The sequence below is a fragment of the Acanthopagrus latus genome, chromosome 10 (assembly GCF_904848185.1).
Source record: "Acanthopagrus latus isolate v.2019 chromosome 10, fAcaLat1.1, whole genome shotgun sequence".
Classification (NCBI taxonomy): Eukaryota; Metazoa; Chordata; class Actinopteri; order Spariformes; family Sparidae; genus Acanthopagrus; species Acanthopagrus latus.
This window is the reverse complement of record NC_051048.1, coordinates 19,269,960-19,284,389: the sequence shown is the minus strand read 5'-3', so window position 1 is coordinate 19,284,389 and position 14,430 is coordinate 19,269,960. Positions and strand designations below refer to the sequence as shown.

Below are 14,430 nucleotides of genomic sequence, written 5' to 3'. Positions count from 1 at the left end.
AAGCAGCAATTAGAGAGCATTAGCATGGTTGTTAGAGTTTGTTTCATAATCCCCAGCTCGGGGTATCTTTGAATTAAGGCCAAATTATCAGAACATATGAAAGATACATTATTCTGTAGCAGTTCCACAACAGAACACATGATGCATTATGCTCTTTAACTGGCTTCTCTATATGAACAAAGGGCCTCCACGTGGGCTTAAACTGATCATTCCTCTTCCTATAAAAGAGTTACACTAATCAATAATCAACAGTTACCTTTTAATACTTCTTGGTTTTACTCAAGAGCTAAACGCACAGGCTCAAGGCCATCGCTTCCCCTCTTGTAACATTTCCTTTAGGTTTTTCATGGGAGTTTTAAAGGCTTTTTTTTTTTTTTTTTGTGCTGCGCCAGGAGACAGGCTGGATGAGAAAAGATGGATGCTGCGGCGTGCAGCTGGGAAAGATAATGAATGAAGTCGACCGTGGGTGGCGAAGACCATCACTAAAGCGTAATGGGTCCCAACAGAGAGACGGGGATATTGACCCGTCCGTCACTCCCCCCCCACCCCCACCCCCAACACACACACACACACACACACACACACACACACACACACACACACACACTGGCTCCCCTCCCTTCTGGTCTTATGAACACAAACCCTCACAAGTGTGTACACAGCCTGCCACATACACACACAGACAGACACTGCAGTGTACACATGAATCAGACAACATGCACTCTGTCTTTGCACACACACACTCCAAGTCCCTAAAGCACCATGTGCATCTTTTTCTCATCTTAAAACATGAACCAATACCTGTGTGTGTGCGTGAATCTCTTGGAGGCGGGGCACTCTGGACGTGTTTGCTCTTTTTAACTGAAAGCAAATGGGAGAGTTTGCGCTCCCTGACAGGAACGTTCTCATCAAACATACACCAACTGCAGGAGAACTCTGCGGAGAGACCTCCCCTCGATGCAGAACGCCAGCTGAACCGTCTCCGTTCTTATTTGACGCACCTCAAGCAAACATCGTTGATATGAATCCAATGGAAAATCACTCAACAGCGAGCATTGCATCATTTTCTTTTTTTCCCCTCCGCTACTTTTACTTGGTTGGTATTTTCCATTGGATATAATAAATCACTTTAGCTTTGAAAGGGAACAGTGGTGCACACCACTTCTCCTTTATTACTCTCCATTATGGACATAATATCTGACTGGATTTGTCAGCAGCTGCATCGTCCTTGTCTTAGACAACTGGTTAGATTCTTTTTTTCTTCTTATTTATTCACCCATTTATTTATTTGTTACATATTTATCTTGGTCCTATGTCAGTGGTCAGTGGACTGGAGGGGACTCAGCCCCTCTTACATCAGAGGCAGCAGCAGGATCAGCTGGCGATTACAGTCATTACAGTTTGTGCTTACATAGGGCTCTTGTGCTCTGTGCCACATCTCCCCTCGTCAGCTGGCAGTCTGAGCTCTAATCTGCCAGTTATAACAAACAGCAGACGAGGGAACAGGAGGAATAAAGCTATAAGGGAGGAAAAGCGGGAACGTGGATAAAAAGGGGCAGTTGGTGGCCAAATTGCAGACTTGAGTTGTGTGTCCTCTTTTAGAATCTTTGCCCTGATAGAGGTTTATATCCAGATCTAATCTGATAACATCTACAACATGATCTGTTACCATTGTATGTGCTTCAAAGATGACATTTCGACCTTTTGTTTACCATATGCCGCTAGAAGCTGAGCTACCAGCAAGGCACCAATTAGAGCGTTCAGGCTGCTTCCGACTACCTGCTGTCTTCTACCTTCTATAGTGAATATGCAAAGCACATATTTCTATACGTATTTGAATACATCACTCAGAGTGAATCCATCTCCCTCTCTCCCTGTGAGTTCAGAGGGCTCCATCAAAGCCAAGTGTCTGATGAAATCCTAATTACCCCTCTAATTGGTAATTGTGAAGTCTTTGTGGCACGTGGTGTGGGCAGCTTCTCCTTCCATCGATCGGCCTCCTACTCTGCCATTGATTTGTGCTTGATACATTTAATTGTAATTATTCCTCCACCTTATTTTATCCCCTTTCGAGATGGGGGTTTTTCTCCTAGATGCTACTGGAAGAAACTGACCAGGGGGGTATTGTGATAGTTGAGGTAAAAACAAAGAAATGCACAGCACAGCAGTGATAAAAGGGATTTTTCTATATGGGTCAAGATAAATGTTAAGGCTGGGATTAAGTCTGCAATCCACGTTAAATACACATTATGATGGTTAATCCCTCAAGAGGAAGTTATTACAAACCGTGATTAAACTTCCAGATTCGGTCCTTGTTTGACCTGCAGGGCAGCATTATTGAATCAAACACATCACGTCATCCGCCCACAAAACAAGCCGACCATTTAATCTTACGTTGCTTAAAAAAGAAAACTGTATGTTGAGCACAAGTGAATGTCCATTCATGCAAGTGTTTGTCTCTGCTCCGACCTCTAGCTTGTTACATCTCCTCCATCCATCTCACTCCTAACACTATGTGACACTTAATCTTAACTTGTGTTCTCACTCGCTGATTAGGCTACAACCCCTCCCCGGGTGTCAAAGCTAAACTAGAAATGGTAGTCAGGAAGAGGGGTGTAGAGATGAGGAGCGTGCCTCTATAATTGTTTCTCAGTTTCACAGGCTTGACCCCTTATTTATTTGACTGGCATTTACTGCCTGGGAATTAACTCTTCATGTGCAGGGACAGGCCGCAGACAGCTGAGTGAGTGAGTGGCAGAGGGTGATGGGGGAGGGCGGGCACTGGGTTCATGTACCCATAAAGCTCGCATGGGAGAGACTCGGCAGACCATATCTCATTACTGGGTTGGCTTGAAATGAGATGGGCCCCTTTTTGCTTGTCCCTCACTGGTTCGATTGATCAGTCGGCAGCCAATCAATGTTAATTAAGGTGTAGAGAATCCTTTAATTGTGGCGTATGAATCATTGTGTCAGACCCCGCCTTGACCTTCACAGGACTTTACACTGTGAACGGCCACGCTGGGGAATAAATACCTTTCCATATATGGCCAGATAATGGCAGATCATAAATGAGTATAGATTTGACGGATGCTGTAGCTCGTCAGCAGCAGCACACATGAGGATCACACACACAGTGGGCGCTCAAACAGAAACCCGACCGCCCTTTATTTCCCGCGTTGCATTTTGCAGAACGGATGCAGAGCACGGACAGATCAATACCTGTCAGAACACTTAAGAGTTAATGTTGTGGGATAAGTGTTGCTATTATGTGTGGCGAGAGGCTCTCCGTGCATATGAAGTGGGGCTTTGATTGATGACTGCCAAAAACAAAATGACACATGAGAACACCACCGGCAGCCATAATTGTGTTTTTTAATGAAGACCTACATTTCACGTTGGAGATGATTTTGCACTCAGTTGATTGGGTCTACCCCGCCTCCCCTCCGCCACCACCGCCACCATCCATCATGTGGTGGGAACGATATAACCTGCACATGGTTTAAAGCCTGGTTGTAGGTCCGTGACGTCCAACTTCGCTCCTCAACAGAAATGAATTTTGCAACGACAGTGCTTCCTGATCCTAAAGAGAAGAGTGAACGTCGCAATCCCTCAAGATTAGAAACGTTACATAACTGTGCTCCAGTATATCATTTTTTTTCATTGCCTTAATTTTTACCCCCCCCCCCCCCCCCCCGACTTAATCAAGGGTAGTATGTGAGACTGTTGCCTGATTCCTTATGCTATGCCATTAGTTATTTAGCCATGTGACACCATAACTATAATGTCTACAATCTAAAGCAATGGCTTATGATAAATACCATTCACTGTTATGTAGAAAGATTACACATGAAAAATACAAATGCTCATTCAATACTCCAACCAGTGGCTAAATTATCTAAACGGCACACTTCCTCTTAAACAATCAGATTGAATCATAGCTTTCCAATGCAAAATGGCAGACGAATGAATAGTGACCCTGACCAAAAGTGATTCTGTGTCAATACAACTAGAGATCATTCAGCTGGAATTAAGATTATTCATAAGACACTCAAAATATTTTATTAACCTCCAGTAAAGTTGCAGAATTCACAAGAGTTATGTTGATATATGATCAAAATTAAAGTGTCCAGGCTTTTTTTTTTTTCCCTCATCGGTATGATCCACTGAATCCTTCACTTTACATAACCCAATGTCATAACGGCTGTCAGTGGACCCTCCTGGCCTGTTGAGCGCCGGTGTCTGACAAATCTCACAATCCCATTTTGTAATACACGCTTCCCGTTGTAAATGTGTCGACTTTAAGCCCAGTGACGCAGACAACGTTTCATATCTATTTTCATAAGATGACTCATGTTTCCTGACTGCGATTAAACTTAATCGAATGTTTAAAAATGACAGAGTGTCCCTTTAAAGTATCCAGATATAAAAATACCCACTTCGTATATTCTTTAAGGAGAGAGACTTGGTGATTCATCACCAGTGGGGCTTCATAATCGTCATAATCTCCTCTACACAATTAAATACTTTCAACCTCATTAACTACACACTAAACATCTGACTAATGTGCCGCTGTGTAAAGTGGCTATTCAGAAGAACAAGATTGTCTGATGATCTTTCCTCTGTTTTCAGATGTAATAACCGGACCCAGTGTGCTGTTGTGGCTGGACCAGATGTATTTCCTGACCCCTGCCCAGGAACCTACAAATACCTGGAAGTCCAGTATGAATGTGTACCCTACAGTATGTACTCCTTCTTTCTCTCACACTCCTAACCACCTCCTAATGCTCTCCTTAGCCCTCCTCATTTCCTCTCTTACAGCAGTGACTCACGGAGGAAGTCGATCAACATGCATGCTCTTAATGTTCCAAGTGTTCAAAAATATCTCGAAAGGTGTCATCCAGTTTTGTTGAGCAGATTAAGACGCGGCGGTGGATGATTCCTGTGATCCGGAAAACACAGCACCCTGCATGACTACAAGAAACATTATTGAGAGTGTCGCGCACATGTGAGGGATGATACAGTACATCAGTGTGGAGTGATGTTCACCCATCGATGCGATACTGCTGTTTATCAAACGTTAAAGTCTTTGTTGTAACTGACAAGAGCACAACGCTTTTTTCCCTTCATTTTCTTCATCTTGCACGGCAGCAATTATGTCAACAGTGTGCCAGCTTACACTCAGTTGTGACAAATAAATCTACTCTGGTTTCCTATTATACTTTTTCTAGAGTATATACCTATGAAATTACACCACCAGTATCCCTGAGGACTTCGTTTTTTAGAATAATGTCAGCAACATGCTAATAAGATTAAAACGGCATATCTAATAATGTCATCAGTCAGAGAAATTGTTAGCTAGTTTTTATTTCTAGCTGGTGCTCATCAGCTTCCCATCAGCTCCCCCAGTTCACAGCACGTTAATATCTTTGAGGAATCATGTCTGATCGTGTCATGTCTCTGTTAGCACAACAGCGAGAAAAAGGTCCGTTTGACTTTAATCAAAATGAAAACATGCTTGTTGTTTTCGGTTCAGTTCAGCTCAGCGGACGCCAGTTAATGTCGAATCCAGTGAGGCATCTCTGAAGGGAGTAAATAAAAAACGGATTTAATTAGTGCAGCAGGTGAAAAAAAAACACGGTCAGACTGCACATAACTTGAGTGGAGACATTCGGGCTGGGAATGGAAGAATCAGCATGGGGTGACAGGATGAGCACACCAGTGAGGAAGTCCAGGTGAGGTCAGAGGAAGTGGCTTGGACATTGCTGTATGACCCGAGGTATTGTGTTGTAATGACCTTTTGAATCGGAACACCAAAGTCACCATAATTACGTCTGCCAACATGATGTGAAGCTGGAAATATTTGGTCATTTTATCTGTGTAGTCTGCAGCTGCTGGGTTCAAGCGAACTCTAATAATTCAAATCAAAACCGTCTTTTCAACATTTGATGTCCTCACATGGCTCCCTCACTACTCCGCCTGACAGGAGCTTTTATGTTGTGAGGTAAAAACCATTTCTACCTGTGATCCAGAGCCGGCAGATGGCTCTTTTATACCTCGCTCTTTGCAATTTGCACATTTTGCTATCTCAGCTACCTGGTGTCACTGTCTTTCTAGTGACCTGACTGAAGCTAATGCAGTAACACAACTTTAATTAACCCTCCATTTTTTAGTGCCCCTCTGAGCTTCTGTCAGTACTTAAACATAAGGTGTTTGGCTTTGCATGCCATTTATGGACTTTTGGTCCAACATTGTTCCATTTAAAGGTCCAGTGTGCAGGACTTAGAAGCAGGAGAAGAAACTTTATCTTCATCACGTACAATTAAAGGATGTAGTAAAGCTGGTTCTCTGCATTTAACCCATTCTGGAGGAGCAGTGGGCCAGCTGAGTGGACCGACTCCAGACCTTAGCCAGTACCTTGGTAAATTCATCTATTCAAACCCAGTCCCACCACATCCTGATTCCATCATTCCCGCTCCAATTTGTATCATAGTTTCAATTTGTAACTTAAATACTTAAATTCGACACCCAAAGTTGGGTGTGACACTCCACAATTAACTGTCCTACAAATTGGACAGTTAAGGCTCAAAATAAAATTTTCATGAACTCATGTATAATAGTAGACATCTTGTGACACCATATATAAAAGTCCCATCTAATGCTTGGCTTGGTTTTGCCTCAAAGTAACAGCAAATAGTCCAACGTAAATGTCATGAGACTCACAGGACCCATGGCATTCACAGTCAATCGTCTGCCTCAACACCGCCTGCCTGCTTTTTTAATAATACACTCAACTCCCTTCACCAAAGCCAAGTCGCAGCACAAAACAGTCTGCTGAGCTGTTGGAAAACTGCTCCTGGCTGCTTTGTTCTAGCAACAGTAACGAGGGCCACAATTAGGGGTGCACCAGGGAGGGTAGGCAGGGGCAACTTGTGTGGCGTACAGTTAAATATGGATCGTGCCCAGAGACATCGCAGGATTGAAAAACCTGCTGGCAATGCATAAACATTGCAGAAGTCATGTAGGCGTTTATTTGTATATTGAGTGGGGACGCAAAGTAAAATCCCAAATGGTCACTGGAGACGGACTTTTACTGCAGGGTGTGAATGCAATTCATCTGTGACAGCCCAGTGGACTTTGTTATCATCGCCCAAATAAAGCAGTCGGATCCTTTCAGTGTGAATGAGACACATTTAGGTACATTTCTTAGTCATGAAGATCAATCGACGCCCCAAGATGAAGGCTGAACAGGGTTAGGGTTGTTTTAGCTCATTAATTTGTGACTAATAATTTGCTGTTTACATCGGCAGCAGAGTGTGCTTTGAGACATGGCTGCTCGATTGTGGATGGGCTTTTAACACAAGTCTCCTTACCAAGTTCCTGAGACAGACTGAAGGATTTGAGTGTGTAATAAGAAACGCAGCCACCCATGACTCCAACTCTCTTCAGTGGTGAAGTCTTGACTCTGTATTCCACAGAAGAGTTCTCCCTCTCAGTCCTAACACTCTTTTTTTATTTCCCTGACTTTCCTTTTTACATTTTGTCCTTAAGAGTCTCTCACTGCCCTCCCCTCCCCATGTCTCTTTATTTCCCCCGTCTGTTCCCTCACCTCACAATCCCAGCTGCCCCTCCCTGCGTTCTCGACCACCTTCACTGGCAGCTTTTATCTGTATTCTGCTTGGGGAGCTTCTTTTCTTTTTTCGGATAAATTACCGCTCTCATCTCCGTATCTTTGTAAGCCGGCAAGATTGTACAATCGGATCCGCCCGTTAATAACAGCGGAGGGGTGTGCTAAATTGATGGACACATGCCGCAGATACAATATTGATTTTATTAATTTGCGATTTGATCCGCTCCATCAGTCACGATGGGAAAAAAAGAATGTTACAACAATTACTAAGTGTGCCAGTGTTTGCCTGTACAGTGTGGCAGTGCCGTAGCATGAGGCCATCCATCATATTTTCATTTGAGCTGCCGCCTGAACAATTATTTGATATGAGCTGTGTTTCTTCTGGGATCTAACATCAAAGGTGAGACAATGAGAAAGAAAGTAATACGTAGTGGATTCATAAAGCTGAATTGAATACTCATTTTGTATTTACACCCTATAAATCATAAGGAGACCTGTGAACATCAGGGCAAGTTTTTCATCTGCCAAAGCACGCTGTCGTCTTTGTGCTGGTTCAGTTTGTGCATGCTCCCACATGCACTTTAAAGATTAGTAAGGCCACCCTCCGGCTGAAGTGATGCGCTGACCTCTTATGATGACTCATAGACATGACTGTGCTCCGCCGGCTGACATCCGTCTCCACCACGCCCTCTCACCTTGACTGTCCACGGTTCAGCGGAGAGACGCACGTCTATTCTCTTAGCGCCTTATTAAAACCGCTCTCCCTCGCTTGCTCCTCTCTGTGTAGCTTTCACTTTAACAGCTCCTCCCAAAGGTCGAGCTCATGAGAGGTCAACGCAAGTGCGTGTCTCTCCTCTGCCCGCCCCGTGTTCTTCCTTGGCAGTAATGAAGCACTTACATCCCCTCGGTGGCCCCTCAAATTCTCCGAGTCGTCACACAAGAAAGCATTCGGACCCGCTCCGGCGCTGAACGACTCTTCCTGTTGTTGTCCTTGTCTCGAGCATCAGCCACCTCCCTCCAGTTAACCTCAGTGTGTTGTTTCCGTGGCAAATTGACTGATTGGGTCCAGACGAGCTGTCATACCCCTAATCCTAAAAAGGATGAGGTAGGGAATAATTACACGTCCTTTTTGTTCAGTTCACTTCTCAAAATTGACACTTCAGTGTGTATGGCAGATGAGGTTGGCGGGAGCGACAGACAAGAAGACAGTGAGAGAACAAAGGAAGAAAACCTGCTGGCAGTCTTTTGCTATACATAAGCCACAAGTTCCCCCCACTGTTTGTAGCTAATAAGGGCAATGTAAAATCCTGTCTTGCACAGTGGGATCCGGCTCAGCCCTGTCAGATATTTCTCACACTTCGGAAGCTAAGCCAGAACACATAATCACGCTATCAATTCGCCAATTTTGAACGGATCTGGCGTAATCCTGAGCTCACACCTCATAGAAACTTGCCATGTAATTTGTCGAGTTCTATTGTTTTCCAACTCGCCTAATTGGTTTTTAATTCATTTTGCTAATAATAACACACCTAGCGGGTTCAGGGGGCCCTCAACGAATAATGGAGTAGATTGTTTTGGCATGTTTTACAGAGCACCTGCTACCAATCTCTGTCCTTCTGAGTTGGCAGGTGAGACCGTGAAATTGATGCTGTACACATGGCTATCACTTACAATGCAGCTTGGGCAGAATGGTGTGATTACAGGGCCCATTATGCAGTGGTCACGCCTAAGGTAAACACCACCTGTGTGACCAGGATGGCACTGGCTGTAATGTGGAGGCTGCGATCGGTTATGCGTCTCATCAGGCCAGCCCATTGTTTTATTGTCTCTAAACATTTATTGTAGCTGATGTTCAAATGTAGATCTGTAGATCTGCTCAGTATTCAAACTTCATCGGCGGGCTACCTTCAGAGCACCGTGGCAGCTCTCTTTGCTCCTTATAATCTTGCGGCAACTTTTAAGCTTCTCGAGGAGTGGATCACTCCGTCTGCTGCTATCGGTAAATCTACTAAGCAGATTGTGTGCAAGTTCAGTGGCTTTTTGCCCTTGAGCTCTCCGATCCCCGCTCATCAGGTCTAGCGTGGGAGTCGACACCGTGACAGCAGATGGATCACACAACCACACCCTCCTCACTCCCCGCTGAAATGCCACTGAGCATTAGCCTTCTTGTTCAGACAGCTTTTTCTCTCCTCCTCCTTCTTCTCCCCACCTGAGCGACCAGCTCCACTTCTTCCCCATGTGTGACGGGGGCCTGTAATGCCAGAGCATCACTCAGTGACAGCTGACCACTCCCTAACCCAAACAGCAAGCTCTGATGACTATGACTTTCTGTCACATATCTCACACAGCAGATTCGCACTGCTGTCGTGGCCTGAATTGATCATGTCACCATGCATTGGTTTTAAACTGTGCTTTGCAGAGATGTCCTGCTTTTACCAGGATTTATATGTTAGAATACAACTAGAATCACAATTAGGCATCCTTTATTGAAGTAATGATGCAATTTATTTTTTTTTATATTATTGAAAAAAGACCAAAAAAAAAGTCTTGACAGAAATAATAGAAACGCTCCCTTTCCCTTAAGCCCTTGAGTGGGCGTGTCTTCGTCTGTGCTTGACGGACAGTTTAGTTAAAAGACTCATTTGCTGCAGGAGAGGAAAGTAAACAACGTGTGCTGGTATCTGCAGCTTTTAAGCCAATGACAGACAGCATTTTGGTTGCAGAAATAGGCACCGCAGCTTCTCTACTGGCCAATCTTCAGAGGATTTAATGTGCTTTTGTTACACCTGACTAGCTAATTGGCTATTTAGCCTACAAACAGACATTAACAGTACATTTTTCCCGGCAGTGGATGTTTGTTTGGTAGACCATTCAACAAGCTGTGGTGCAGGAACAAGCAGGTCTCTGATTGTAGATTACAAGGATGCATTAGCTAGAAAGCTAAAGTGGGTTGCTGTCGTCCTGTGTAGCAGATAGGTAGATGTCTGGCGTCTGCAAACAGATTTTAAAAATGGAATAACTTGATGGGCTGCAGTTATGAAAGCAGAAATATGGAAAAGAAATTTCTCCCAATGAGCTTATGATTTAGTTCCCAGTGAAACCTGGATAAAGGATGGGTCTCAGCCCAGAATAGACCCCACTACTTTTTGATGCAGATCTGGATAAACAGAAGGATTCTGGTATTTTGTTTTCCTCACTGTCTTTAACGTTGCAGGGCTGACATTTAGTTAACTTCTGAGATGCATAAATGCTGATGATAAAATATGCGGCACGTTTAAGTAGCTGGTATCTATAACAGAGTAAAATGTCATGCAAAACCTTATCAAGATCTGGATGTGGCAGAATTAAAAATGTTTTCATTTGATATTGATTTGGCTTGAATGAACTAAAGGAGGACTGTTGGGATTTTTCTTTGGATCTGCATCAAAGTGTGCTCACTCACAGACACTGGCCAAAAGCCTTTTCACAAATTCTTTCATCAATATGCATGCATTATTCCCTGAGGAGTTAACAAAAATGTCAAAAATGCAATCTTGCAATGTTAAAGAAAGAAAAAAAATGGATCCCAAGTTTCGTGGAAATCCGCTCAGTAGTTTTTTTTTGTAATCCTGCTGACAAGCAAATCAACCGGCACAGGCAAAAAACACCTCGGTGCTTACCGCCCTGCGCTACATGTTTACCATCGTCACATGGACCATAAAAGGTCAGTCTCCCCGATTTAATAACATGATTACAAGTAACAAACACACTGAATGAAAAAAAAGAGAAATAAGAAGCAGCTTGGGGGTCAGTATTAACGATGGTCCTTCTGCAGGAAAAAAAATCCCAGCTGAGTGGCGAGATAATTGTTGGAGGACACTGTGATTACCAATGTGGATAAATGGTGGTGTGAAAGAGGGTGAATCTGGACATGTGGAAACTGTTTCCCCCGACTAATAGCTGAATAAGCTGCTGTAATCTATCAGACTCTTGTTCTGTTCTGCTCTCTGTTTTCCTCAATTATACATACATACAGGATCATCCTTCGTTTTTAACGGAGCGACAACAATGTGCACACTCCAACATATTGGAATAAATGCTCTGGCACGCCGAACAAGCTTCCTGTAATGTTCATAAACACTTCCATTTATGTAACGCAAGCAAAGCTTTTATCTCGTGTTTCCTCCGACTGCTACCCACACACACACACACACACACACACACACACACATGTTTGAAAGGCTCATCGGGGTGCCAAATGTCGAGGATACAGCACTAATTAGAGATCGGTCTCTTCAGGGGGTCTCTCCTTTTAATGATCACCCCACTAATCAAAGCTCCTTCTCCATTTCCTTGTCTTTCTTTGTTCAGGTCCAGCCACACGCCAGACTAAACACTCTATTTCATTTTCTCTTTTCCCCCACAATTTGCCCCAATCTTTCTGTTCTCTCCCATAATTTCAAGGTCCTTCAAAATCAAGACATATTTTAGGAGGTGCAATTAGGTTATTTCTGCTCCAGTTGCCGCTCTGTTCCACAAAAAAATGTATTTAATTTTGTTTTTCCTGGGCTGCACTTGTCTTCTCTCCCTCTGTTGCTCAGTCCCACATGGGTAGCGGGTTGGATCAGCGCCAAGCCCTTGCACCTGTCCCTCAAAGAGAGACAAACACACACACACATGCTCACAGACTGAAGAGTGAGCACACACACACACACACACACACACACACACACACACACACACACACACACACACACACACACACACATCCTGCACTGTCAAGGTTATAAGATAGCATAGCAGCTCCCCAGTAGGAGGGAGAGAGAAAGCGGCGGAGACAGAGAGGAGACGCCAGGGAGGAGATTGAATAAGTACAAGAAGGGAGCACAAGGAAGAGCAGACAAGTGGTTGAAGGAAAAAGAGGAGTGTTGAGAAATGGAACCTGTAATGATCATATGGGAGACTCATGAGCACCAACCGAGGGAAATGACGGGGAGAAAAAATGAGGGAGATGAAGAGAGAATAGGGAGAAAGAGAGATGGTAGCCGGCGTGTCCTCCCCCATCCTTAGGCACATGCTATTCAAAGCCCCGTAATTTGTGTCATTAATTAAAAAGCTGATGGGATGGAGTTAAGGGGTTTGCACTCTGCAACTCCTCGGCAGAGAGAGAGAGAGAGAGGGAATGAAAAAAAGAGGAGGGGGGGATATTGCAATAGATATTGCAGCCATTCCACCATGAATCTCTATTAGCTGCTAATGATACCATTCTGATACCTCTCAACCATTAGTGTGAAATCGTGAAGCGTTAATTATTCAAATGAAGATCCATACAGCTGCCGCTCACACGACAGGGTCACAGTCGCCCAAAGGTCCCCATTGTTAGCTGCTTGGCATGCGCCTGGAGCAGGAAGTCCAGTCGGATGAGTATGCAGGGCAACTTCTCAGGTGTAAATTATTTTTTGAAATTATGAATTACCTGAACAAATACAGTATGGACTGCATTATGCAGTGGCAATATAATTGAATTGTATAGCATGTGGTACGGCTGAACTGAGGGGTGCCTCAGCATTGTCTGCCTGTCAGAGCTGAATCACTCTAATTATTATTTAGATTGTAATGTTACGACCATGAACTAAAATACATTAAAGGGAAGCCACACATGTAAGTTGCCTGTTCTGCTGATTAAATTTGGTGCGACAGCTTGGCCAATTAGGAATGCTGCAGAATCAGCCGTGTTGAGTTTTTCCAGCTTTATGTGTTTGGCAGGTTGGACCATACAGCAGCCAAACCCTTCCAAGCTGCAGGCCCACGGTTCAGTGAGTTATCGTTTTGGCCCGAAACATGTTGCCAGAATCATCCCCCGACCTCGCCAAGCGACCCTCCTCTGATTGGATGCTTCTGTAATTGTCATAAAGGCAGCCTGATGCAATAGATAGAAATATATTTAAACAACAAAAGTACTAATTTATAAGTGTATCCTAGATGTGTGTGGGCAGCAGTTTTCCATCCCTGGTCTAACCCTGAGATAAAGTAAGCAGCATCAAAGTGCCTTAGAGCAAACTTTCTCTCAATGGGCAGAAGATAAGAGTGCTCGCACTGGGCTGCTTCCAGGTGTGCAACTCTATGAAGCTCAGTTTGGTGCTAGTGAAAAAGAGCAAATCTCTCCCTGATAACTGATGTACAATAACAGAACATTTGTCAATTGGCAAGCTGTGGAGATTTGTTAACTTTAAGGGGTTTTTCTTTTTTCTTTTCCTTTTTTATCTCTTAGCCAATGGTGGGATTGCCTCCGTCTGGTTTGCCTTGGCATCCAAGGAAGGGTGATTACAGCTGGTCATTTTTTTTTTTCCCTTGCCTCCAGCAAAATGTGCCAGACACTTGTGTTTCTTGATGAAACATCCAACTGTCCTGCCCGTTTGCAAAAGGGAGAATGATGAGCTGTTTTTCTTATGCTGCTTTATCCATCAAAATTGGTGCAGTAAAATTGTCAAATTATAAGTTCCTGAGATGTCGAGAACTTTAAATCCAACCCGGCTGGACCCATCACTGAATAGAAGTATATCTTTTCACATTTGCTCAATCCCACATCTTTAGAGTTTAATGGCCACTCATTGCTCATCATCTCTTATTCATATAATTAGCTCACTGCATCATTCAAAGTTGATATCATTGATGCACGATGTGTTGGAGAGCAGCATGATTACCATTAACAACATCATTAAGGCCATTTAGTGAAGTGTTTCCATTAATTGTATTTTCGGTATACCTTCAAATGGTGCCTGAATGAGCAGATCTTCAGGAAATGGGCTGTTGTTTTTTGCCCT

The 14,430-nt window shown here is 43.7% G+C and overlaps 1 protein-coding gene across 21 annotated transcripts in view; it reads left to right on the top strand.

Annotated features, from left to right (window-relative positions):
- Positions 1-14,430, top strand: part of LOC119027225 (adhesion G protein-coupled receptor L3-like) — a 211,437-nt gene that overhangs the window by 102,764 nt on the left and 94,243 nt on the right. For all 21 annotated transcript variants that reach the window (XM_037112192.1, XM_037112195.1, XM_037112203.1 and 18 more), the window contains exon 5: positions 4,630-4,739. In XM_037112192.1, the coding sequence (XP_036968087.1) occupies positions 4,630-4,739 (110 nt within the window). The remainder of the gene's footprint in view (positions 1-4,629; positions 4,740-14,430) is intronic.